The sequence below is a fragment of the Loxodonta africana genome, chromosome 5, assembly GCF_030014295.1.
Source record: "Loxodonta africana isolate mLoxAfr1 chromosome 5, mLoxAfr1.hap2, whole genome shotgun sequence".
NCBI classification, from domain to species: Eukaryota; Metazoa; Chordata; class Mammalia; order Proboscidea; family Elephantidae; genus Loxodonta; species Loxodonta africana.
In genome coordinates, this window is record NC_087346.1 from 62,160,876 (window position 1) to 62,185,314 (window position 24,439).

The following is a 24,439-nucleotide window of genomic DNA, read 5'->3' on the forward strand; positions in this document are numbered from 1 at the left end:
ATCCATATGCACATCTCACTGATTCCATTTCTCTAGAGAACTCTAAGACAGTATGCAAAGTGCACAGAACAATATATAGGATATAATAACCACTCAGCAGACAATGAGTGTTACAAGTGGCAGCAGTGGCAATAATAGTAATAGGGAAGCAAGCCAAAAATATAATGTCTAATACAGGCCAGATGTTATGGACTGAATTGTGTTCCCCGAAAATGTGTGCCAACTTGGCTAGGCCATGATTCCCAGTATTGTGTGACTGTCTACCATTTTGTGATCTGATGTGATTTTTCTATGTGTTGTAAATCCTACCTCTAAGATGGTAATGAGGTGGGATCAGCTGCGGTTGTTTTAATGAGGCAGGACTCAAACTACAAGATTAGGTTGTGTCTAAAGTCAATCTCTTTTGAGATATAAAAGAGAATTGAGCAGAGAGACACAGGACCTCATACCACCAAGAAACAAGAGCCAGGAGAACAGTATGTCCTTTGGACCCTGGGTCCCTGTGCTGAGAGACTCCTTGACTGAGGAAGACTGATGACAAGGACCTTCCCCTACAGCTGGCACCCTGAATTCGGACTTCTAGCCTCCTAGACTGTGAGAGAATATATTTCTCTTTGTTAAAGCCATCCACTTGTGATAGTCCTGTTATAGCAGCACTAGATAACTAAGACACCTGAAAAAACCAAACCTGTTGCCTTTGAGTCAATTTCAACTGAATTTCGACTCATACCAACCCTATAAGACAGAGTAGAACTACCCTCATACGGTTTCCAAGGCTGTAATCTTTATGGAAGCAGACTGTCACATCTTTCTCCTTCGGAGTGGCCGGTGGGTTTGAACTGATGACCTTCCAGTTAGCAGCCAAGTGCTAAACATTGCACCATCAGAGCTCCTTAAAACAGCCCAGTAGGTGGTATTCATTCAATAATTTTCTCAAACTGAATTTTATGTTACATTACAGAGTCTTCTGCAGCCAGAAGGGAGTAATTCAAGCCCCCCCCTTTTTTTTTTTTCAAACTAAAGAGGAAGTGTGCAAGGTGATAGAGCTAGTTAATGACAGAAGCTGGGTTATAACCAGGGTCTCCAGGTCCCAATATTTTACATGCTTGCAATTCTACTGTATCACGAGGTAGAGAACATTTATGCCAAACTATGGATCCTATTTAACAATGAAACCATCATGGAACTAGAAAATGGAATTTAAATCATACAAATTTATTTGCTAGTGATTTTGGCTGGAATATATCCATTTCATTAACTAAGAAATACCAATACCTCTATAATGAACTTTTAAAAAGACAGTCTTCCTTTAAGATATAGTAACATTGCAAATAAAATTAATTTCATTTCCATTTTATTCTGATAATTAGTAAATGTGCTAAATAATTTCTGAGGGTCAGAATTTGGATAGCACAACTAAGAAGAATACTGCTGAATTAGTTTTTGAATAATAAAATTGAGGTAAACTTAAAATCAAACAGGGAGAATATTTAAAACTTATAAATAGGGAAAGAATATTACAGAGTGAAAACTATGAAAATGTGGTTTCTGTTCATTGATGGAATAAGAAAACAATGTAAATTATAATGAAAATTAGTTCATATCAATAGTGTACAAAGAAAATCAGTATACCTTTGGTAGGATTTGCTTCATAACCACATGATGTTTTGTTAAAAATATGACGATCGCCAGAAGAGGGTATTATCTTTGAATCTGAAATAGGATGGATCCCTTTAACACGCTCCGGTACTGCTTTATGTTGCTCATAAAATCCAAGTTTCCGTGGGGAGCTTGTCCCCAACATTGTTTCACCATTTTGTAACACCATATTTTCTTCTCTTTGATTATCTATTGATAGGTGAATCTTTGAGTCATTCACATCCATAACAGGTGGTTCAGTGATTTGTAATAACACTTCCTTCTGGTTAGCAGCAGGGGTTTCAGGTAAGGAATTAGATTCTGTACTACATCGACCTTCTAATCTGTATTTCCCAGGAGACACACTTGCACAGGGAACATTTGCCATAAGTTCTATTGTTGTCTTTGTAACAGCAGCAGGATTGAGAGAGATCTGAGAGGTAGAATCATTGTGGCCAAGGTTGTCACAGTGGGATGCCAGGCTTCCACTTTGGGGAAATGTATCCGCTTCAGACACAGAATCTTCAGTCAAGGCTAAAAACTCTGAAGGTGTCTGAGCTGTGGTAAGATCAGCAGAAAGCAAAGGGGATTGTAAGGAGCTTCCTGCCCGTTCTGTTACATCCACAGAACAAGATGGAGAAGCCCTTACTAATACAGGTTCTTTCTCCTGGTATTGTGTAATTTCCAATGAGAATCCAGACTGTTGTACCAATGAAATGGACTGGCTCTGTGGTACTGGCTTAGAGAATTTATAGTGAGATGAAAAAGATTTAGGAAGTAGCTTTCTTGTTGAGTATTTAATAGAACGACGAGTTTGTTCTTCTGTGAATCCAGAATCATCCCCCTCACTTTTGCCAGAACTTAGACAATTTATAAAAACATTCTTATTAGCTGAGTGCTCCTTTTCCCTTTCAAAATCCTCTGTCAAAGATCTTGTTATCTTCTTATTTCGTGAACTACTAAAACCAACAGAATGTCTTCCCCTGGTTTTAACATGCTCTTCTAAATTCAGTTTTTGCGTACTGCCATGACCAGGTTGAGCACCATTTGAAATACTAAGGTTCTGGTTGGTAGATTCTTGCTTCGGTTCGCTCCCCTTCTTATGGTGGAAGCTAATGGACGGAGTACGAAATATGCTTCTGCGTTTACCTGTACTACCTGAGCTTGAGTTAGTGCTGGAAGGAGAACTGTGGACACCAACTGTATTACTGGAGGAGGGTGAAGAAGGAAGAGAATCATGTCTTCTGCTAATACTTCTTCTGAATATTGGCAACCGGGAGACCAGGGTAGATCGTCTTGATCCTGAGTCCCCCATTGGGACTCCAAGGCTTGCACTGTGATAGTCAACTTCGCAGCCTGATAAACATTAAAACAAAAAGAATGAAATCAATAAAGTTCAATTATAAATAAAACATTTAAAGACAAAATACACTTTTTTCAGGATATTACATAGATTTGTTTTTATAATAAGACAAAAATAAAATTCTGACTATTATTTTTTTAATTTGTAAGTAGCAAAATGATCTAATAACTTAGAAAGAAATTTTATGATGATACAAAAATTTGACAGTTGCCAAAAATATTTAAAGTTTACTTGAAGGAGTTTTGGTTGGGAAACACAATATATCTCTATTCAAGGCCCACCATTACAACTCACAACTGGTTCTATAATTGTGGTAAATTGTTTAATTTTGACTTTTGTCCCCTCTTTACTAAGAGACTTATAAAAATGACAAACACAATTATTTAAAAACAATTGAACACAATCTCTAAATGAGAATACATTCCTATTACAATGACTTTAAGATACAAATATAAACTTAAATATAATTGACACTACACAGTAGGATTCATATATTAAGTTCCAGTTGTGCTAAGGAATCAATCAGAATCTTAGCCAGTGAAACCCAAATGAACAGTATCTATCCTAAGGTCCTTCGACCCTTCTCCTCCACTGCATGTTGCCACTAATTTAGAGGCAGTAGGCAGATGAACAAATCTGTCCTGGAAGAAGTACAGCCAGAATGCTCCGTAGAAGCAAGGATGGTGAGACTTCGTCTCATGTACTTTGGACACGTTATCACAAGTGACCAGTCCCTGGAAAAGGACATCATGCTTGGTAAAGTGGTGGGTCAGTAAAAAAGATGAAGACTCCCAATAAGATGGACTGACACAGTAGTTGCAATAGTGGGCTCAAACATCACAATGATTGTGAAGATGGCACAGGACCAGGCAGTGTTTTGTTCCATCGTACACAGGGTCACTATGAGTCAGAACCAAGTGGACCACACCTAACAACAACATGAACAAGGCATGCATTAGCCATGACAATTGCCTCTGTGGGTTAAATACCCCAAATTTTTGAAGGGCAGCCTTATACAGGCATGTCTTGCACTAAATGACCCAATAATTTATTGAAGTGAGTTTGATAAAATACCATACTAGCCTATGGTATGGCCTGATCATAGAATCCTCGCCCAAAGAAAAAATAATTGAAATGGATTCCTCCCCTTAGAGTTCGATCTGGGAAGTTTAGAAATGATCGCACCCTTGGTAAAGGGAAATAAATTTCGAAGGACATAGAGTAGGGTCATAAGTTAAAATTATGAGGAAGCCACAGCTATGAGTTGAAGAATCAAAAACCTAACCCACTGCCGTCGAGTTGATTCTGACTCATGGTGACCCTATAGGACAGGATAGAACTGCTCCATTGCGTTTCCGAAGCTGCATATATTTATAGTAGTAGACTGTCACATCTTTCTCCAGAAAATCGGATAGTGGGTTTGAACCACTGATCTTTTAGTTAGCAGCCAAGCACTTAACCACTGTGCCACCAGGGCGCCTTATGATTTGAAGCAGACTTAAATAAAAGCTAAGCTATTTGGTAATGTTGAGAGATATGAAAATACACATTGAGAGAAGTAGAAATACAGAAAATGTATGAGCCACTGATGATGACAATTATAATTTTGATGATGATGATGATGATGATGATGATGATGATGATGGAGGAGAAGGAAGTGCTTGGCTATGATGTGCCAAGTACTTTTACATATATCATCTCTTTTAATGCTTATAACTCTAGCAGTAGGTAACATTAATTACTATCAACATTTTACAGTTGAAAGGTAACTTGCTCAATGTCACTCATTTAATTATAAACAGGAAGAAGAAACAAGCCTTATCTAACTACACAGTTAACTCATAAACAGCATGGTATATACTGCTTTCAGTAAAGTGAAAAGCCAAAAGCTTTTGCTGCTGAGGGCCTACATACTCTTCCACCTCAAAACTCCTAGTTGTCCGTCAGTCTTGCTGTACTATGAGTACCATGATTTGGATTCCTATTTTGTTTTGTTTTACTTTTTCAATTTTACTTAATTCCGTACACGTGATGTATACACCTTCTTTGTCAACCTGAATCAGGCTATGTTTGTTTGCTTTACCAACTGAAACAATCTTCGGAAAGACTAACAGATACTACATGAATGACAAACTCTCCATGATATCAGCCTTCCATATTCTGTACCTATTGCTGTTGAGTCAATTCTGACTCATTGCAACCCTATAGGACAGAGTAGAACTGCCCCATAGGGTTTCCAAGGAGCGCCTGGTGGACTCGAACTGCTGACCTTTTGGTTAGCAGCCGTGGCTCTTAACCATTATGCCACCAGGGTTTCCAGCCTTCCGTATATACAGTGAGAATTGATAAAATAAAATATTTTTATTTCCTTGAAGAAGTATGCAACAAAAGTGGAAAATATTTTCTTTCATAGGCAATTATAAATATTTGAAGTTTGTTCCAAAAGATAGGAACCCTGACAAATTTTCATTGTAAGATTTTTGTTTAATCGCTATCACTGAATCTGAGTATAAATTAAATTGTATGTGAACCCCTCCCAAAACATTTAAGTATTCTTGCAAGGCTTATGGTAAAGAAAGCTTAAAATATACACAAAAGACATTTTAGTTCTTGAAAGCCTTCACAAATTAAAAATGTCCATTTTTCTCTCAGCCTACATTCTCCAAAGTGGATACAATGAATAATACAATTTTTCCCTATAATCTCACTCTTAATGTTGTGATTTTTCATTTATATAATGCAGCATTTATTCCAATTAATGCTCACTGAAGATTTTGCTCTAATTAGAGCATTATCAAACCTAATGATTTCCAGTTAGTTGTGAATCTATGGCTTTCTATGCATTAATGTCAAGATACTTACATTATTATTGAAATACCTTAATAATTTATGTATACTGGAATGTTTCTTGAATTTTTTTAAGTATTTGCACTTGGATTAGCATTTAAAAATAAAACAGTGACTTAGTTCCATATCTCTTTAGCAAGTATTGAAAGGATTTAACTAATGAAAAAAATACTATAATAATTACTCATCTTCTTAAATACTTAATGGAAACAACCAGATTTCCACTGAAAACAAATGTTTAGGCTCTGATAAACTGAGTGATAAACAGAGTGTAGGCCATGGTTAATGCTCAGTAACTTAAGGTATTGTCATGAACAGCTAACCATGCTTGTGCTGTCTACAACACACATATTTTAGTTTAGCTTTCCCAGCCTCTCAGAGCTGGAAGTTCTACTGCTTCTACATGTACACTCAGTACTGGCCATTTCCTGAGCCAATCCTAGACAGGGCAGGAAAGCTATTAGATGCCTCAATACCCTCAATGGGGCTTGGAAATGTTACTACCACCAATATGTCACTGAATAAACAGTGAGGTAGTCAATATTACAAACATTTTTTTAATCTTATCTCTAAAAAATATTTTCAATTCAACCATGCCTTGTTTTTGACCCAAAATATTACTCACCATGTTGATTACCTTTCTAACTACACAGGCCTGGATAATTTTCTCACTGTCAACAAAATAATTTTGTCTCTAAGAAGCAAAGAACTGAACAAATTATGAATATCCAAAGACTGTGCTTCAGATTTTGAACATGATTCCAAAAAGGGAAATTTGAAAAATGTGTTAAACTGTGGCTATGTCAACAGAATAGATACACAACTTTAAAGAGAAGAGCATACATTTGAAAATATGCAATTTTTGTAAATAAAGAAGAGTTGCATTATTTTTCATAATCATATTCTATATTGGAAAATTTGGTTTGGCTTAAAAGCATTGAACGTTTTAAGGGAACAAAATTCTTCAGTGTCCTAGGTTGTTATTGTTAGGTGCCATCAAGTTGATTTTCAATTCATAGTGAAACCATGTGATACAGTAGCACTGTCCCATTGACTTTTCTTGGCTTTAACAGAAGATTCCAAAGGGCGGCTCAAGAGGAAAATGTAAAGTATTACAATGAAATATGCGAGGACCTGGAGTTAGAAAATCAAAGGGGAAGAACATGCTTGGCATTTCTCAAGCTGAAAGAACTAAAGAAAAAATTCAAGCCTCAAGTTGCAACATTGAAGGATTCTATGGGCAAAATACTGAACAACTCAGGAAGCATCAAAAGAAGATGGAATGGATACACAGATTTACTATACCAAAAAGTATTGGTCCACGTTCAACCATTTCAGGAGGCAGCATATGATCAAGAACCAACGGTATTGAAGGAAAAAGTCCAGGTTGTATTGAAGACATTCGTGAAAAATGAGGCTCCAGGAATTTACAGAATACCAATGGAAATGTTTCAACAAAAAGATGCAGCTCTGGAGGCGCTCAACTGTCTATGCAAATTAATTCGGAAGACAGACACCTGGCCAAATGACTGTTAGAGATTCATATTTGTGCCAATTCCAAAGAAAGCTGATCCAACAGAATGCAGAAATTATCGAACAATATTATTAATATCACACTCAATTAAAATTTTGCTGAAGATCATTCAAAGGCGGTTACAGCAGTACATTGGCAGGGAACTGCCAGAAATTCAAGCTGGATTCAGAAAAAGAGAGATCATTGCTGATGTCAAATAGATCTTGCCTGAATGCAGAGAATACCAGAAAGATGTTTGCCAATGTTTTACTGACTATGCAAAAACATTCAACTGTGTGGATCATAACAAATTATTGATAACATTGTGAAGAATGGGAATTTTATAACACTTTTAACTGCACTCACGAGGAACCTGCACATAGACCAAGGGGCAGTCGTCTGAACTGAACAAAGGGATACTGCATGGTTTTAAATCAGGGAAGGTGTACATTAGGGCTGTACCCTTTCACCATACTTACTCCATCTGTATGCTGAGCAAATAATCTGAGAAACTGAAATATATGAAGTACTGGACATCAGGATTGGAGAAAGACTCATTAACAACTTGCAATATGCAGATGACACAACCTTGCTTGCTGAGAGTGAAGAGAGTTTGAAGTACTTACTGATGAAGATCAAAGACTACAGCTTACAGCTCAATATAAAGAACACAAAAACCCTCACAACTGGACCAATAAGCAACATCGTGATAAATGCAGAAAAGACTGAAGTTGTCAAGGATTTCAATTTACTTGGAATAAAAATCTACATTCATGGAAACAAGTCAAGAAATCAAACGCCATATTGCATTGGGCAAATCTGCTGCAAAAGACCTCTTTAAAGTGTTAAAAAGCAAAGATGTCACTTTGAGGACAAGCCATGGTATTTTCAATCACCTCATATGCATGCAAAAGCTGGATGATAAATAAGAAAGACCAAAGAAGAACTGATGCCTCTGAATTATGGTGTTGGAGAAGAATATTGAATATATATCATGGATTCCAGGAGAACCAACAGATATACCTCGGAAGAAGTACAGCCAGAATGCGCCTCAGAAGCAAGGATGGCAAGACTTCATCTCACATACTTTGGACATGTTACCAGGAGGGGCCATCCCCTGGAGAAGGACATCATGCTTGGTGGAGTAGAGGGTCAGCAAAAAGAGAGGAAGACCTTCAGTGAGATGAAGGGCAAGGAGGGGCTCCAGCATAGCAACAATTGTGAGGACGACATAGGACCTAGCAGTGTTTCTTCCTGTTGTGCATAGTGTCATTATGAGTTAGAATCAACTCAAAGGTACCTAACAACAACAGCAATCATTAGGGTAATCTTAGGGTTTTCTTGGCTATAATCTTTATGGGAGCAGATCACCAGGTCTTTCTCCCTTAGAGCAGCTGGGTGGGTTGAAACCACTAACTTTTTAGTTAGCAGTCTAGCACTTAACAATTTCAGCACCAGGGCTCTTAGTGTACAAGGTTAGGTTTCCCAGAAGCAGAGACTGGTAAGTAAATCTTGTTCAAGTCATTTATTGGCAAAGTATTCTAAGGAGAAGGGAGGAAGGGAAGCATAATAGGACAGGAGAAAAAACTTTAAGCAAGGATGTGGTATCCAAAGGAGACTAGTTTTAAATGGATACCACTGGGAAGCTCTGGAACACCAACTGACAAGAGGATGGACTTCTGTACCTACATGACAGTCATCTACAAAGTACTCAAGGGCAACATACAAAATAGCCAAAGGATTTATATCTGGAATAGGGAGGGACAGAGGAAAGGAGGGAGTGACAGAGGAAGGAAGGGAGGAAGGAAGGGAGGGAGGGAGGGAGGGAGGGAGGGAGGGAGGAGGGAAGGAGGGAGGAAGGAGAGAGAGAAGAAGGAAGGAGTACAATCACAAAGGAAAAATAAATGAACTAGAAATATAAACAATTAAAGAATACAAATCATCAATGAATATATAAAAACATATTCTAATGCATTATTTATCAGGGAATACACAAAGAACTCCTCTAAGCCAACAAGAAAGAAAAAACACAAAAGACAGCAAAAAATATGAACAGGAAGTTCACAGAAGAGGAAATATAAATCACTAATTGACATATGAAAAGATATTCAACCACATTATTAATCTGGAAAAACCACAAGATACTGTTTCACCCATAACATTTTAAAATTTAATAATATCAAGTTAGGTGGAAAAAGTGGTACTTAGACATACTTACGAAGAAGTCCAAATTCTCTGAGTCATTTTTAGAGAATTATTTATCAAAATATCAAATTAAAAACTAATTCTACTTCTCAGTATTTACCCTTAAATGATACACATCTGCACAAAAAAAAATATGTATGGGGACATTCAGAGATAGTTCATAATAGTGAAAACTGAAAATAATATAAATGCCCATTAGTTAGGGAATTTAAAAAAAATGATATATTTATATTGCAGCATAATATGCAACAGATAAACCTATAAAGTAAAAGATATGAACAAAAGATATGAACAGGCATAGAAAAATATTCCTGAGGCATTCAGTAGTAATGAGATCAGCTTGCTAAATGATATGCTATATCCTTTTAGGTAAAGTATAAATGTATTAAGATAACTTAATAAATTCTTCTTATTATTATTTCTGTAGATATATATGTTTGAAAATACACAAGGAAAAATATGGAAGAATATACTCCAAAGTGTTGACAGTGGGGTTGGGGCTGCCATCAATGGGAATTTTAATGTTAGCTGTAATAAGAAGTTTTAACAATAACCAAGGAGTCCCTGGGTGACTGCATGTTACAGAAGGTTAAGCACTCTACTACTAGTCAAAAGGTTGGCAGTTCAAACCCATTTAGAGGTGCCACAGAGGTCACAGCCTTGAGAACTAGAGAGAAATTCTACTCCGTGCACACATGGGGTCACCATGAGTTGAAATTGACTCAACAGCAACTAACAACAACAATGAGAAAGCATTTATGATATACTTTTATTAGCAAAATGAATAAATTCACTTAAAGAAATACAGCAATATATGGCCTATCAAAAAACATTACAGAATGTGGAAAGATTAGACATGTTCATGCAAATATGCTAAAAGCAACTTTGTGAATTACACCAAAATTAATAATGGTGGTTGCCTCTGGGAAGGAGGAGGAGAACATAACTGGGCATGTGGGAAAATAACTGTTTCTAAAAACAATTTGACTAAACATGGGAAAATATATATTGTCAATTCTGAGTATTTTAATACCTCTTCAAATGTTTTATATTTTTAACACAAAGTATTGAAATAAATAAAACATATGACAAGTGCTATGAATCCTTAAAATGAAATAAAAACTTCGTATTTTTCATTATATTTCATTTTAACATTGTTCTTGTTGTTAGGTGCTGTGCAGTCAGTTCTGACTCATAGGTTCTCTACGTACAACAGAATGAAACACTTCCTGGTCCTGTGCCATCCTCACAATTGTTGCTATGTTTGAGCCCATTGTTGCAGCCACCGTGTCAATTCATCTTCTTAAGGTTCTTCCTCTTCTTTACTGACCCTCTGCTTTACCAAGCATGACGTCCTTCTCAGGGACTTGTCCCTCCTAATTATACATTCAAAGCACCTGAGATGAAGTCTCACCATCCTAGCTAATAAGGAGCATTCTGGCTGCATTTCTTCCAAGAGACAGATTGGTTTCTCCTTCTGGAAGTCCATGATATATTAACATTCTTTGCCAACATCATAATTCAAAAGCATCAATTCTTCTTCAGTTTTCCTTATTCATTGTCCAGTTTTCACAAGCATATGAGGTGATTGGAAATACCATGTTTTGGGTCAGGCGTACCTTAGTCCTCAAAGTGAGATCTTTGCTTTTTAACACTTTAAAGAGGTCTTTTGCAGCAAATTTGCCCAATGCAATGTGTCTTTTGATTTCTTGACTGTGCTTCCCTGGGCGTAGATGGCTAATGCTAGTAAAATGAAATCCTTGACGACGTCAATATATTCTCCATGTATCATTAAAATTTATATTTAAAAATTTTTAATGTTGGAATTTATATTTTATGTGACTTTCATTTCAAACTGTATCTGTTCATAAATTGAGATTTACTTTCCTGACAGCTTGAATTCTATCTAGATTTATTATTACATACTGTTTTCTTTCTCTCAGAAAACTCTCACATTTTTAAACATACAACAACTTATCAAAAAATGTTGTCAGTGGTATGTCAGACACAAATCATTTACCCCAGGTTTTTCACCATTTTTTGATGTTTCAATATTCCTATAATAAAAAATGATAGGTCACTATCATTTTATACAGTGAGTTATATAATAAATTTGAGTTATATGATGACTTAGAAGCATGTGCTATCATGACTTTCTCATTAGTAATAAATTAATGCCATTACAGATATTCATTTTAAGACCGGTAAGCGAATCAGATAAATCAGTTTACATTTTGTTTGTATATCCACAGTGTGTGTTCCTACAATAGTTCATTTTTTACTAAATATTACAATGACTGGATTTGCCTTACATTTTAATTTTCTTTACTAAAAACCCAGCTTTGTAATAAAAAAACATAACCTGCAGTTGCATGTACGTATCAGCAGAGGGTGGAAGAGATCTTCCTTTTGGACAATAAAGTCAATTTTATTTACTTTGAAAACCAATTTAAAGATCTATGGAGCATTTAATTATCAAACATCACGTCTTTTATTTAAATGAAAAATAAAATTATCCAAATACACTTACTACCTAAATTTTCTTTTTTTTTTTTTAACAATTCGTATCTGATAAAAAGTCTTTTGAAGGCAAGACTCTCCCCCTAACTTTTCACTTGAAAAGTTTAAAATAATATAATAGTAAAAAGGAAAGTTTCTTAGCATTTTTTAACTTATGAATTTGTATAGCACTTATATTTTTAGTGGAATTCAGATTGATATGTGTCAATTCAAATATATTTTTTCATTGTTTTTGAAACAATACAACATATGTTTAAATAATACTGTATTGCTTAATAGGAAATATATTAATGCAAAAAAGTGTCTAAAGGTAGTAGTATATTTTATTCTTATTATAAGTTCTCAAATATCTATCACTATATTTTTTATTTAACATTTTCCATAGAACAGCTAATGGTCATAGACAAATGTATACAAATATAAATAAGAAAAAGGAAATATTATGACATGTGATACAATGATACAAACACCAGATGAAAAGAATTTTAAAAATACAAATTAGAATACATATTAGGAAATTACATATAATGATGGCTACACTGAACATTTATATGTGCCTGTCTCTATCTGTACATAGTCAATCATATGGACATTTGACAACATCAATCACCATGGAAGCAATAGGATACCAATATTTTCAATATATGCTTTGGTTCAAATACAAATATTAGATCAATACAATTGAAGGTTAGCATTGTTCTGGTGAAATAAAAAAAAAAAAAGAAATGAGAATATCCTCAAATCATTACAGCCTTGCGTTTGTTACAAATACTGCTACAGTTGTATCCTTTATAACGCTGACTGATGCATGTTGAAGAATATACTGATTTCCATTAAGCTATTTATGGCACTTGGAAACTCTGGTGGCATAGTGGTTAAGTGCTACGGCTGCTAATCAAAGTGTCGACAGTTCGAATCCACCAGGTCCTCCTTGGAAACTCTACGGGGGCAGTTCTACTCTGTCCTATAGGGTTCGCTATGAGTTGGAATCGACTCGACGGCACTGGGTTTGGTTTTTTGGGTTATATATGGCACTGAGTATAAATTCTCTGAAAATAATTTTAAAACAGAATCTTGGATTTGTTTTCTTGTTTTAAAAAGTGTTGCTTTGAACTCACCTTTAATGATTATGTTCATCAAAGAAAGTGTTTCACAATGTATCTGTGGAGTTCTATGTCTCTTGGATCCTGCTTCCTCATTCATAAAATTAGAGAACTGATTTAAAGGGCTTTTTATGAGTCCCCCTAATTTATTACATTGTATACACATGCATAAAATCTGTGAATTTTAGGAATATACGTACACACACACGCACAGACACACATACAAAGGCCTGATAATAAAATATCATTCTGAATATTTTTTCTAGTTCAAAGTTAATAATGAACTAGAGTTGAGTAGTTTTTCATAGGTAAAAATAATTTCTAGAGACTATTTTTACAACCTCAGATGTAGCATATTTAAAAAAGAGGGACAGTGCGTGCAAAAATGGAGCTTGGAATGGGGTCAATTTGCTATGTGATAAAATTAGAAATATGCTGGATGGCAGGTTTGTTTCCTATATATTTCCTTACATACAGAGTCAATGAACTGGACCAAATCATATACATAGTCTTTTATATTTCTCTCCTCAAAAAGATTCTTTAATATTTTGGTTTGCAATTGATGAATTAGAACAGGGATATAGGTTTTAGAACCTAGGGAGCAAGGGATGGCTGATACTTAATACACTTGAAAAATAAAATCCTCTGAGATAATACAATACCAGCTTGAAATTATTTCAGATTATGTAGAGATAAATTTTTAATTGGTAGAAAAATCCAATATTAAACCAACAATTAGATTCATAAATTTTAATGTTCATATTAAGGTGTTTATTTTATTACCTGTATTGTTCCTTGACTTCAAAATTCATTTATTTTTAAGGAGAATTACACAGCATTGATCAAAATGAAGATGTAATAAATAGAGCTCACTCTTTTTTTTTTAAAAAAAAGAACCCTTAAACCTTGTTAATAAATTCAGCACATTTTCTTCTTGTGAGACTATGATCCTACATCAAAGATGACTACAAGCAATGGCTGACACTGAAATTATACTGATAACACATTGTTTATCAGATGGAATATTTAGTAAGGAAGAATTCATTAGAGAAAGACTTGTGTTGATGCCAAAGGGACCACCTCAGTGGTGTGCCTGCCTTGAGGCACCACTAGATGGAGATTTTGCAACTTGGAACTTTTAAGGAGTTCCACCTTGGTGGGCGACTATTTCCTGAATCATCTATTTGGGAAAAAAAAAAAAATTTGGAAGGTGGACTTATTTCTAAGGATGAGGAAATTAAAATGCAGACTGATTAAGAACCTCACTCAAAGAAATACAAACAGGTAGCTGCACTAACATTTACAGGAACTGGTGTTCTTAATAATGGAATTAAATCTAATCCAATAAAATAAAAAGCAGGTCCTCTGCCACGGCCACAGACACGTCCTTATTTCAAACGAAATAAAGCTCTTGCTTTGTAAGCATCTGATATATCTTTGTAATTGAATATTATTTCCAATTTTGGACAGTTTTGAAACAAAATTTATTTTTCAAGGAACTACATTAACATAATTAGCTTTCTCTTATTTTCCTTCAGTTGCTTTCTTTTAACTTAATCAGCAAGAAGTTCACTGGAACAGTGAACATATAATTTGCACCAAGTACTTCATATAGTCATCTCATCTTACCCTCCTAGTAACTTTTTTAGATAACTATATTATTCTTATCAGATACAGAAAGAAATTTGAGTTCAGAGTTAAAGCTAAGATTTGAATCCAGGTCTTTCTGCTGCTAAAGACAAACTGTGGAAATTATCATCACTGTTTCAATGCACAAAAAAGATATCACACAATTACATATACCACAGTAACAATAATATATTATTTTAAACAATAATATCCTCAATGCTATTGCTGCTGTGAGAATGTTTAATAGGGAGTGGTTTAGTATACAACTTCTTGTTCAATGGCAGATCCATTGTCAGGTAAGACCCATCAAGAAGAGTTTAAATTATTCTCTTTAAGTAGGATCTGAGAACACTGTGTGATTCATGATAAAGCCTTCAAACCAATAAGCAGACATCCCAGCTTAGAGGAAATGGAGAAAGAGTATCATACAGCAAACAGATAAGGGTCCCCAGAATCTGGAAGAAGACCCTAAAAGGTGCCTGGTTTGCTTTGTGGAGAAATATTGTCCTGGTATTAGAAACTAATGTATATATTCATTCTATGTTTTTTTTTTTTTTATGGCACAGAATATATACTTATATAGTATATATATTATATACCAAGCCCAAGCCAAGCCCGTTGTCATCGAGTCAATTCCGACTCATAGCAACCCGATAGGACAGAGTAGAACTGCCCCATAGGGTTTCCAAGGAGCACCTGGCAGAGCTGGACTACTGACCTTTTGGTTAGCACCTGAACTTTTAACCACTACACCACCAGGGTTTCGGATATTATATGTAGTATATATTATAGTCTACATATGTATACCCACTGCTGTCGAGTCCATCCCGACTCATAATGACCCCATACGGTTTCCTAGGCTGTAAATCTTCACAAAGCAGACTGCCACATTTTTCTCCCGGGGAGCTGCTGATTTCAAGCCGCCAACCTTTAGGTTAGTAGTCAATCGCTTTAACCGCTGTGCCACCAGGGCAGGGTTCAGCATATATATTTCTTGGCATAGAATATATACATATTCTATATGTTGTTGTTGTTGTTAGGTGCCATCGAGTTGGTTCCAACTCAAAGTTACAACAGAGTGTACAACAGAAGGAAACACCACCTGGTCCTGCGCCATCCTCACAAAAGTTGTTATGTTCGAGCATAACATTGTTGCAGCCACTGTGTCAATCCATCTCATTGAGAGTCTTCCTCTTTTTCATTGACCCTCTACTTTAAGAAGCATGATGTCCTTCTCCTGGTACTAATCCCTCCTGATAACATGTCTGAAGTATGTGAGATGTAGTCTCTCCTTCCTTGCTTCTAAGGAGCGTTCTGGGTGTATTTCTTCCAAGACAGATTTTTTTTTTCTTTTGGTAGTCCACAGTCTATTCAATATTTTTCACCAACACTACAATTGAAAAGCATCAATTCCTCTTCAATCTTCCTTATTCATCGTTCAGCTTTTGCATAAACATGAGGCAATTGAAAACACCATGGCTTGGGTCAGGCACACTTTAGTCTTCAAGGTGACGTCTTTGCTTTTTAAAACTTTAAAGAGGTATTTTACAGCAGATTTGCCCAATGCAATGTGTCTTTTGATTTCTTGACTGCTGCTTCCATGGGTGTTCATTATGGATCCAAGTAAAATGAAATCCTTGACAACCTCAGTCTTTTCTCCATCATGGGTGACCCTATTGGTATTTGAATACTGGTGGCATAGCTTCCAGCATCACAGCAACACGCAAACTTCCACGGTAAAACAAAATGACAGATGTGTGGGGGGAAATCTATATATATAATGTATTCTATGTCATAGAATATATGCTATATATATTATAGATACTATATATGTTGTGTGTGTATACAGCATATATTCTATGGCATAGAATATATACTATATGTATGTTATTGTTGTTGTTAGGTGCCATCCAGTCGGTTCCGACTCACAGCAACCCTACAAGGAAGAGTAGGACTGTCCCATAGGGTTTCCAAGGAGCGGCTGGTGGATTTGAACTGCTGACCTTTTGGTTAGCAGCTGCACTCTTAACCACTACACCACCAGAGCTTCATACATATATTAGTATATACTATATATCTACATGGAAACCCTGGTGGTGTAGTGGTTAAGTGCTACGGCTGCTAACAAAAAGGTTGAGAGCTCAAATCCACCAGGCACTCCTGGGAAACTCTGTGGGGCAGTTCTACTCTGTCCTATAGGGCCGCTATGAGACAGAATTGACTAGACAGCAACGGGTTTGGTTTTTTTGGTTTTTTATATATCTACGTATCACTATATGAAGACGAACATAGCATCAGGGTTGGAGCAAGATTCATTAGCAATCTGTGATATGTACATGGGACAACCTTGCTTACTGAAAATAAAGATGATTTGAAACACTTAGTGATAAGGGTTGAAGACTATAGTCCTAAGTACGAATATGCCTGAACTTGAAGAAAATGAAAATTCTCTCAAGTGGACCAATAAACATTATGATAAATGGAGAAAGAAATTGAAGTTGGAAGAGATTTCATTCTACTTGAATTAACAAGCAACGTCCATGGAAGCAGCAGTCAAGAAATCAAATGACATAGTGTTATTTGGTAAATCTACCTCCAATGATCTCTTTAAAGAGTTAAAAAGCAAAGATGTCATTTTGATGATTAAGGTGTGCCTGACCCAAGCCATGGTCTTTTCAATCATCTCATATGCATGCAACAACTGGACAATGAAAAAGGAAGACAGAAGAGTTGATGCATTTGAATTGTATTTGACAAAGAATATTGAATATACCATTGACTTCCAGAAGAACAAACAATCAATCTTAGACGAAATATAACCAAAATGCTCCTTAGAAGCAAGGATGGTAAGGCTTCAACTTGGTTACTTTTTGGACATGTTATCAGGAAAGATGAATAATTAGAAAAGGACATTGTGACTGTTAAGTAGAAGGTCAGTGAAAATGAGGAAAACCCTTAATAAAAGCTGGATATACACGATAGCCATAAAATGGACTCAAACATACCAACAATCATAAAGATGACACAGGACTGGGCAACAGTTTACTCTGTTATACATAAGGTCACAATGAGTCAGAGCCAACTCGATGGCAACTGACAACAATATATATAAATGTGTTTAATAATCTAAAGAAACAATTACAGAATGCTGATGAAGATTGTCTTTTTTTTTTTTTTTTCTTTCTTCTGAACATCTTAATATCTCACTCTGTATAATATATTAGGTAGAAACCATTCTGGAGCCACATCTTTCTGCATTTGGATTCTGGCTCCTACACTCATCGGCACTGGATAAACTACCTAATCTTCCTTTGAGCCTCAGTTTCAACATTGATAAAGGGGAGACATAAATAGCACTTACATGTCTGTCAATCTGTCACACTGTGGGGGCCTGCATGTTGCTGTGATGTTGGAAGCTATGCCACCGGTATTCAGATAGCAGCAGGGTCACCCATGGAGAACAGGTTTTAGCTGAGCTTCCAGACTAAGACAGACTAGGAAGAAGGAACCAGCAGTTTACTTCTGAAAAGCATTAGCCAGTGAAAACCTTATGAATAACAGCAGAACACTGTCTGATATAGGCTGGAAGATGAGCCCCCCCAGGTTGGAAGGCACTGAAAAGAACACTGGGGAAGACCTGCCTACTCAAAGTAGAGTCGACTTTAATGACGTGGATGGAGTAAAGCTTTCAGGACCTTAATTTGCTGATGTGGCACTACTCAAAATGAGAAGAAACAGCTGCAAACATCCATTAATAACTGGAACTTGGAATGTATGAAGTATGAATCTAGGAAAACTGAAAAATCTTCAAAAATGAAATGGAACGCATAAACAACGATATCCTAGGCATTAGTGAGCTGAAATGGACTAGTATTGGCCATTTTGAATTGGACAATCATATAGTATACTATGATGGGAATGATAACTTGAAGAGAAATGGAGTTGGATTCACTGTCAAAAAGAACATTTCAAGATCCATCCTAAAGTACAAGGCTGTCAGTGATAAAATAATATCAAGATGCCTACAAGGAAGACCAGTTAATACGACTATTATTCAAATTTATGCACCAACCACTAAGGCCAAAGATGAAGAAATAGAAGATTTTTATCAGCTGCTGCAGTCTGAAATCGATCGAACATGCAATCAGGATGCATTGACAATTACTGGTGATTGGAATGCGAAAGTTGGAAACGAAGAAGGATCAGTAGCTGGAAAATATGGCCTTGGTGATAGAAAAAATGCCAGAGAGCAAAAGATAGAATTTTGAAAGACCAAAGTCTTCTTCATTGCAAATACATTCTCTCACCAACATAAACAGCAACTCTACACATGGACCTCACCAGATGGAACACACAGGAATCAAACTGACTACATCTGTGGAAAGAGATAATGGAAAAGCTTGATATCATTAGTCAGAACAAGGCCAGAGGGTGACTATGGAAAAGATCATCAATTGCTCATATATAAGTTCAAGCTGAAACATAAAAAAATCAAGTCCATGAGAGCCAAAATATGACCTCGAGTACATCCCATCTGAATTTAGAGACCATCTGAAGAGTAGATTTGACGCATTGAACGCTAGTGACTGAAGACCAGACGAGTTGTGGAATGACACCAAGGACACACATGAAGAAAGCAAGAAGTCACTGAAAAGACAGGAAAGAAAGAAAACACCAAGATGGATGTCAGAGGAGACTCTGAAGCTTGCTCACAAACATCGAGCAGCTAAAGCAAAAGGAAGAAAATGATGAAGTAAAAGAACTGAACAGAATATTTCAAAGGGCAGCTTGAGAAGACAAAGTAAAGTATTATAATGACATGTGCAAAGAGCTCGAGATAGAAAACCAAAGGGGAAGAACATGCTCGGCATTTCTCAAGCTGAAAGAACTGAAGAAAAAATTCAAGCTTCGAGTTGCAACAGTGAAGGATTCCATGGGGAAAATATTAAACGACGCAGGAAGCATCAAAAGAAGATGGAAGGAATGCACGAAGAGTCATTATACCAAAAAGAATTAGTCGATGCTCAACCATTTCAAGAGGTAGCATATGATCAGAATCGATGGTATTGAAGAAGGAAGTCCAAGCTGCTCTGAAGGCACTGGTGAAAAACAAGGCCCCAGGAATTGACAGAATATCAACTGAGGTGTTTCAACAAACAGATGCAGCACTGCAAGTGCTCACTTGTCTATTCCAAGAAATACGGAAGACAACTTCCTCGCCAACTGACTGGAAAAGATCCATATTTATGCCTATTCCCAAGAAAGGTGATCCAACTGAATGTGGAAATTACAGAACAGTATCATTAATTCACACGCAAGCAAAATTTTGCTGAAGATCATTCAAAAACGGCTGCAGCAGCATATCGACAGGGAACTGCCAGAAATTCAGGCCGGTTTCAGAAGAGGATGTGGAACCAGGGATATCATTGCCGATGTCAGATGGATCCTGGCTGAAAGCAGAGAATACCAGAAGGATGTTGACCTGTGTTTTATTGACTATGCAAAGGCATTCGACTGTGTGGATCATAACAAATTATGGATAACATTGCGAAGAATGGGAATTCCAAAACACTTAATTGTGCTCATGAGGAACCTTTACATAGATCAAGAGGCCGTTGTTCGGACAGAACAAGGGGATACTGATTGGTTTAAAGTCAGGAAAGGTATGCGCCAGGTTTGTATCCTTTCACCATACCTAGTCAATCTGTAAGCTGAGAAACTGGGCTATATGAAGAAGAACAGGGCATCAGGATTGGAGGAAGACTCATTAACAACCTGTGTTATGCAGATGACACAACCTCGCTTGCTGAAAGTGAAAAGGACTTGAAGCACTTACTAATGAAGATCAAAGAACACAGCCTTCAGTATGGCCTACACCTCAACATAAAGAAAACAAAAATCCTCACCACTGGACCAATGATCATGATAAATGGAGAAAAGATTGAAGTTGTCAAAGATTTCATTTTACTTGGATCCACAATCAACAGCCATGGGAGCAGCAGTCAAGAAATCAAACGATGCATTGCATTGGGTAAATCTGGTGCAAAGGACCTCTTTAAAGTGTTGAAGAGCAAAGATGTCTCCTTGAAGACTAAGATGCGCCTGACCCAAGCCATGGTATTTTCAATTGCATCATATGCTTGTGAAAGCTGGACAGTGAATAAGGAAGACCAAGGAAGAATTGACTCCTTTCAATTGTGATGTTGACGAAGAATATTTAATACATATTTAATATAACATGAACTGCCAAAAGAATGAACATATCTGTCTTGGAAGCAGTACAACCAGAATGCTCCTTAGAAGAAAGGATGGTGAGACTGCATCTTACATACTTTGGACATGTTGTCAGGAGGGATTAGTCCCTGGATAAGGACATTATACTTGGCAAAGTACAGGGTCAGGGGAAAAGAGGAAGACTCTCAACAAGGTGGACAGACACAGTGGCTGCAACAATGAGATTAAGCATAGCAACGATTTTAAGGATGGCTCAGGATCGGGCAGTGTTTCGTTCTGTTGTGTACAGGGTCACTATGAGTCGGAACTGACTCGACAGCACCTAACAACAACAACATACAGAGTTGGATCCTCGGTGGTGTAGTGATTAAGAATTTGGCTAAGGAAAGTTTGGCAGTTTGAATACACCAGCCACTCCTTGGAAATCCTATGGGGCAGTTCTACTCTGTCCTATATGGTCACTATCAATTGGGATCCACTCGAAGCAAGGGTTTTATATAAAGCTGCCATCAAGTTTATTCTAACTCATACATTATCAGGAGGGACCAGTCTCTGGAGAAGGACATCATGCTTGGTAAAGTAGAGGGTCAGTGAAAGAGAGGAAGACCCTCAACAAGATGGACTGACACGGTGGCTGCAACAATAACAATCATAACAAGGATTGTGAGGATGGCACAGAAACAGGCAGTGCTCCATTCTGTTGTGCACAGGGTCGCTATGTGTCAGAACCAACTCAACAGCACCTAACAACAACAACATATAGAGTTAGCTGTTATGAGGATTAAATGAATTAATGAGTGTTAAGTGCTTAGACATGTGCCCAACATGAAAGACACACATAATGTATGTTAAAAAACCAAAATATATGTTAGCTATTTTTATTATTACCAAATAATATAAACTACTACCTACCTTTGTATTTCAATCAATATTTTGATGCTTCAAGAAGGAAAAAATATTGAAGCAGCACTCCACTCAGTATTGTCTCTTAAGAAGTCTTATTTGCTTTATTAGAGGTACAAGTTAAGGTAGCATGTATTTGCATAAAGTGGAATAATATCCCTCCACAAGCCCTTAGGGCAAAGACCTGCACTGCTGGCCTGGAAGTCAGGAAAGATGGAGGTAATAAACTTGGGCATTCTATGTGGAACTCTATTTTTAGTTTTCTTCTACTCAAGTGTATTTTATGCTGAGATGGCTTAGGTAATTTTATGTTGCAGACATTGTCTAGCACAATACTTTCAAAGATTTTTAAAGTTAAAACAACTTTGAAAACCTATACAACCCCTAGCACACTTAAAAGTTAGCCATAAAATTTTTTTCCATGGGGAGATGAGACGGTAGAGGGGGTTAGAAGCTGGAGAAATGGACACTAAAATAGAGTGGAGGGAGGGAGCAGGCTGTCTCATTAGAGGGAGAGCAATTGGGAGTAGGTAGCAAGGTGTATACAAGTTTTTGTACAAGAGACTGACTTGATTTGTAAACTTTCACTTAAAGCACAATAAAAAATTAAAATTTTTTTTTCCATAAGGTTGAATATGGCAAAAGGTGTATTTTTCTGACTTGACGGCAGTGGGTATACATATTTTAAATGTATTTTCAAAAATACTGTGGAGCAGCATATTTGACTCATTCAATTTAAGAGAAATTGTACGTAAACCTATATCATTATAATCTAATTGGTAAAGACAAATCTCATTGTTAATTAGTCAATGAAGATTCTCCCCAAAAGATTTAAAATTTTGTATTAAACTGTTAATACCTCGTGTCAGCATTCTCACTTCTGGAATCTAACAGAGATAGCGGGAAGGAGGGATGGAAAGAAGGAGGGAAAAAGAGGGAGGTAAAGAGAAGGGCAGAGAGGAAGGGTGAGAGGAAGGAAAGTATTGCCTCTATGACATAAGGTACTGTCCCCTCTGATGTGTCATTATGAAGCTTTCAAGAGACTTCCTAGGAATTAGGCACAGTACAGTAGAGATGTTTGGTACAGTAGAGATTTTTAGGGACTGGGCAATGCACCCTGGGATGATTCGGAATAGGTGAGGGGTTTGCCTTTTTTTTGTAAATTAGGAGGCTATGGAAGGCAAAGTTGAGGAAGATAACTGATCAACCCCAAAAGTTTTTTAAACAAGGGATTGACGTGGAAAAGCACAAATGTCAACTAAAGATCTGGAAATTAATTCTCTTAAAGGTGCCCATGCTACATAAGCCAGTGGGAGTCCTTGAGACTCTAGGGGTATTATACCATTGTCTGAATATCACTACTCTGGCACATACAAAGAGTCCCTGGGTGCCATAATCAATTAAACATCAATTACTAGCCAAAAGGGTGGAAGTTCTAACCTACCAAAAGGCTCCTCCAAAGACAGGTCTGGTGATCTGCTTCCAACAGGTCACACCTTGGAAAACCTAATGGAGCAGTTCTACTCTGTACACACGGGGTGGCCATGTGTCAGAATCTACTCTTCCCCAACTAACAACAACAGCACACAAAAAGTGTTCAATGGACTCTTATGCAAATAATTCAGGGAGACATGCTCTTTTCTAAGCACAGAAGAGAATGAGAGAGACTAGGTGCTGTCTCTGGTGGAGTACATACTGCAGTAAGGAAAACAGAATATAAACAGAAAATCAAATACATGTGTTAGATGATCTCTGACGGTGATAAATGTCATGTAAAAAAATAATCAAGGTAGTAAGGTCAAGAATGCAGGGGTGGAATACAGAGATATCTGACATGAGACTGGAAAAAAAAAAGTCAAATGATCATCAGTATAGAAAGAGTGCTTCAGGCTGAGGCAACATCAAGTGAAAACTCCCTGGGGCAGACCCTAGCTTGATCTCCCGAAGTAACGGTGTGAGTAAAAGGGATAAGTGTAGAGAGCCAGAGCCAAGATGGCAGAATAGGCACTTCCGGAGAGCCCTCTTTACAACAAAGACCTGAAAACACAAGTGAAACGAGTATATTTATGACAAGCTAGGAGCCCTGAGCATCGAAAGGCAACCTTAGAAAACGAACAGAGGTAGAGGGGGAGAAAGAAATGTTTCAGAAGCTGAGAGGAGATACCGGACCTGAATCGCGGGGAGCCCTCAGGCACCATTCCTGGAGCGGTGGTGGTGGGCTGTTACTAGCATTCAACTGCAGTTTCCTCAGGGAGAAAGCAGCCTACGCACACCCCTGGAACCAGAGAATAACGGTGCTCTCAACAAAAGCTAAGTACTTGTGTATATTTTAACGTGCCCCCCACCCACAAGACAGCTTCAGCAGCTGAATTCCCTGGACCTGAGACAGGCACTGTTGAGTGCCTAGAGCCATCCTCCTGGCCTTGGAGAAGGAAAAAATTTGCAATTGGGGGAAAAGAGAATTTGCCAGCTCCACTAACCTGG

General features: G+C 37.0%; 1 protein-coding gene across 8 annotated transcripts in view; it reads right to left on the reverse strand.

Moving 5' to 3' along the window:
- The window catches only part of CCSER1 (coiled-coil serine rich protein 1), an 845,607-nt gene that overhangs the window by 661,401 nt on the left and 159,767 nt on the right, over window positions 1-24,439 (reverse strand). For all 8 annotated transcript variants that reach the window (XM_064285541.1, XM_023553241.2, XM_023553242.2 and 5 more), the window contains one exon: window positions 1,633-2,994. In XM_064285541.1, coding sequence (XP_064141611.1) covers window positions 1,633-2,953 — 1,321 coding nt within the window. In that variant the 5' untranslated portion in view covers window positions 2,954-2,994. The remainder of the gene's footprint in view (window positions 1-1,632; window positions 2,995-24,439) is intronic.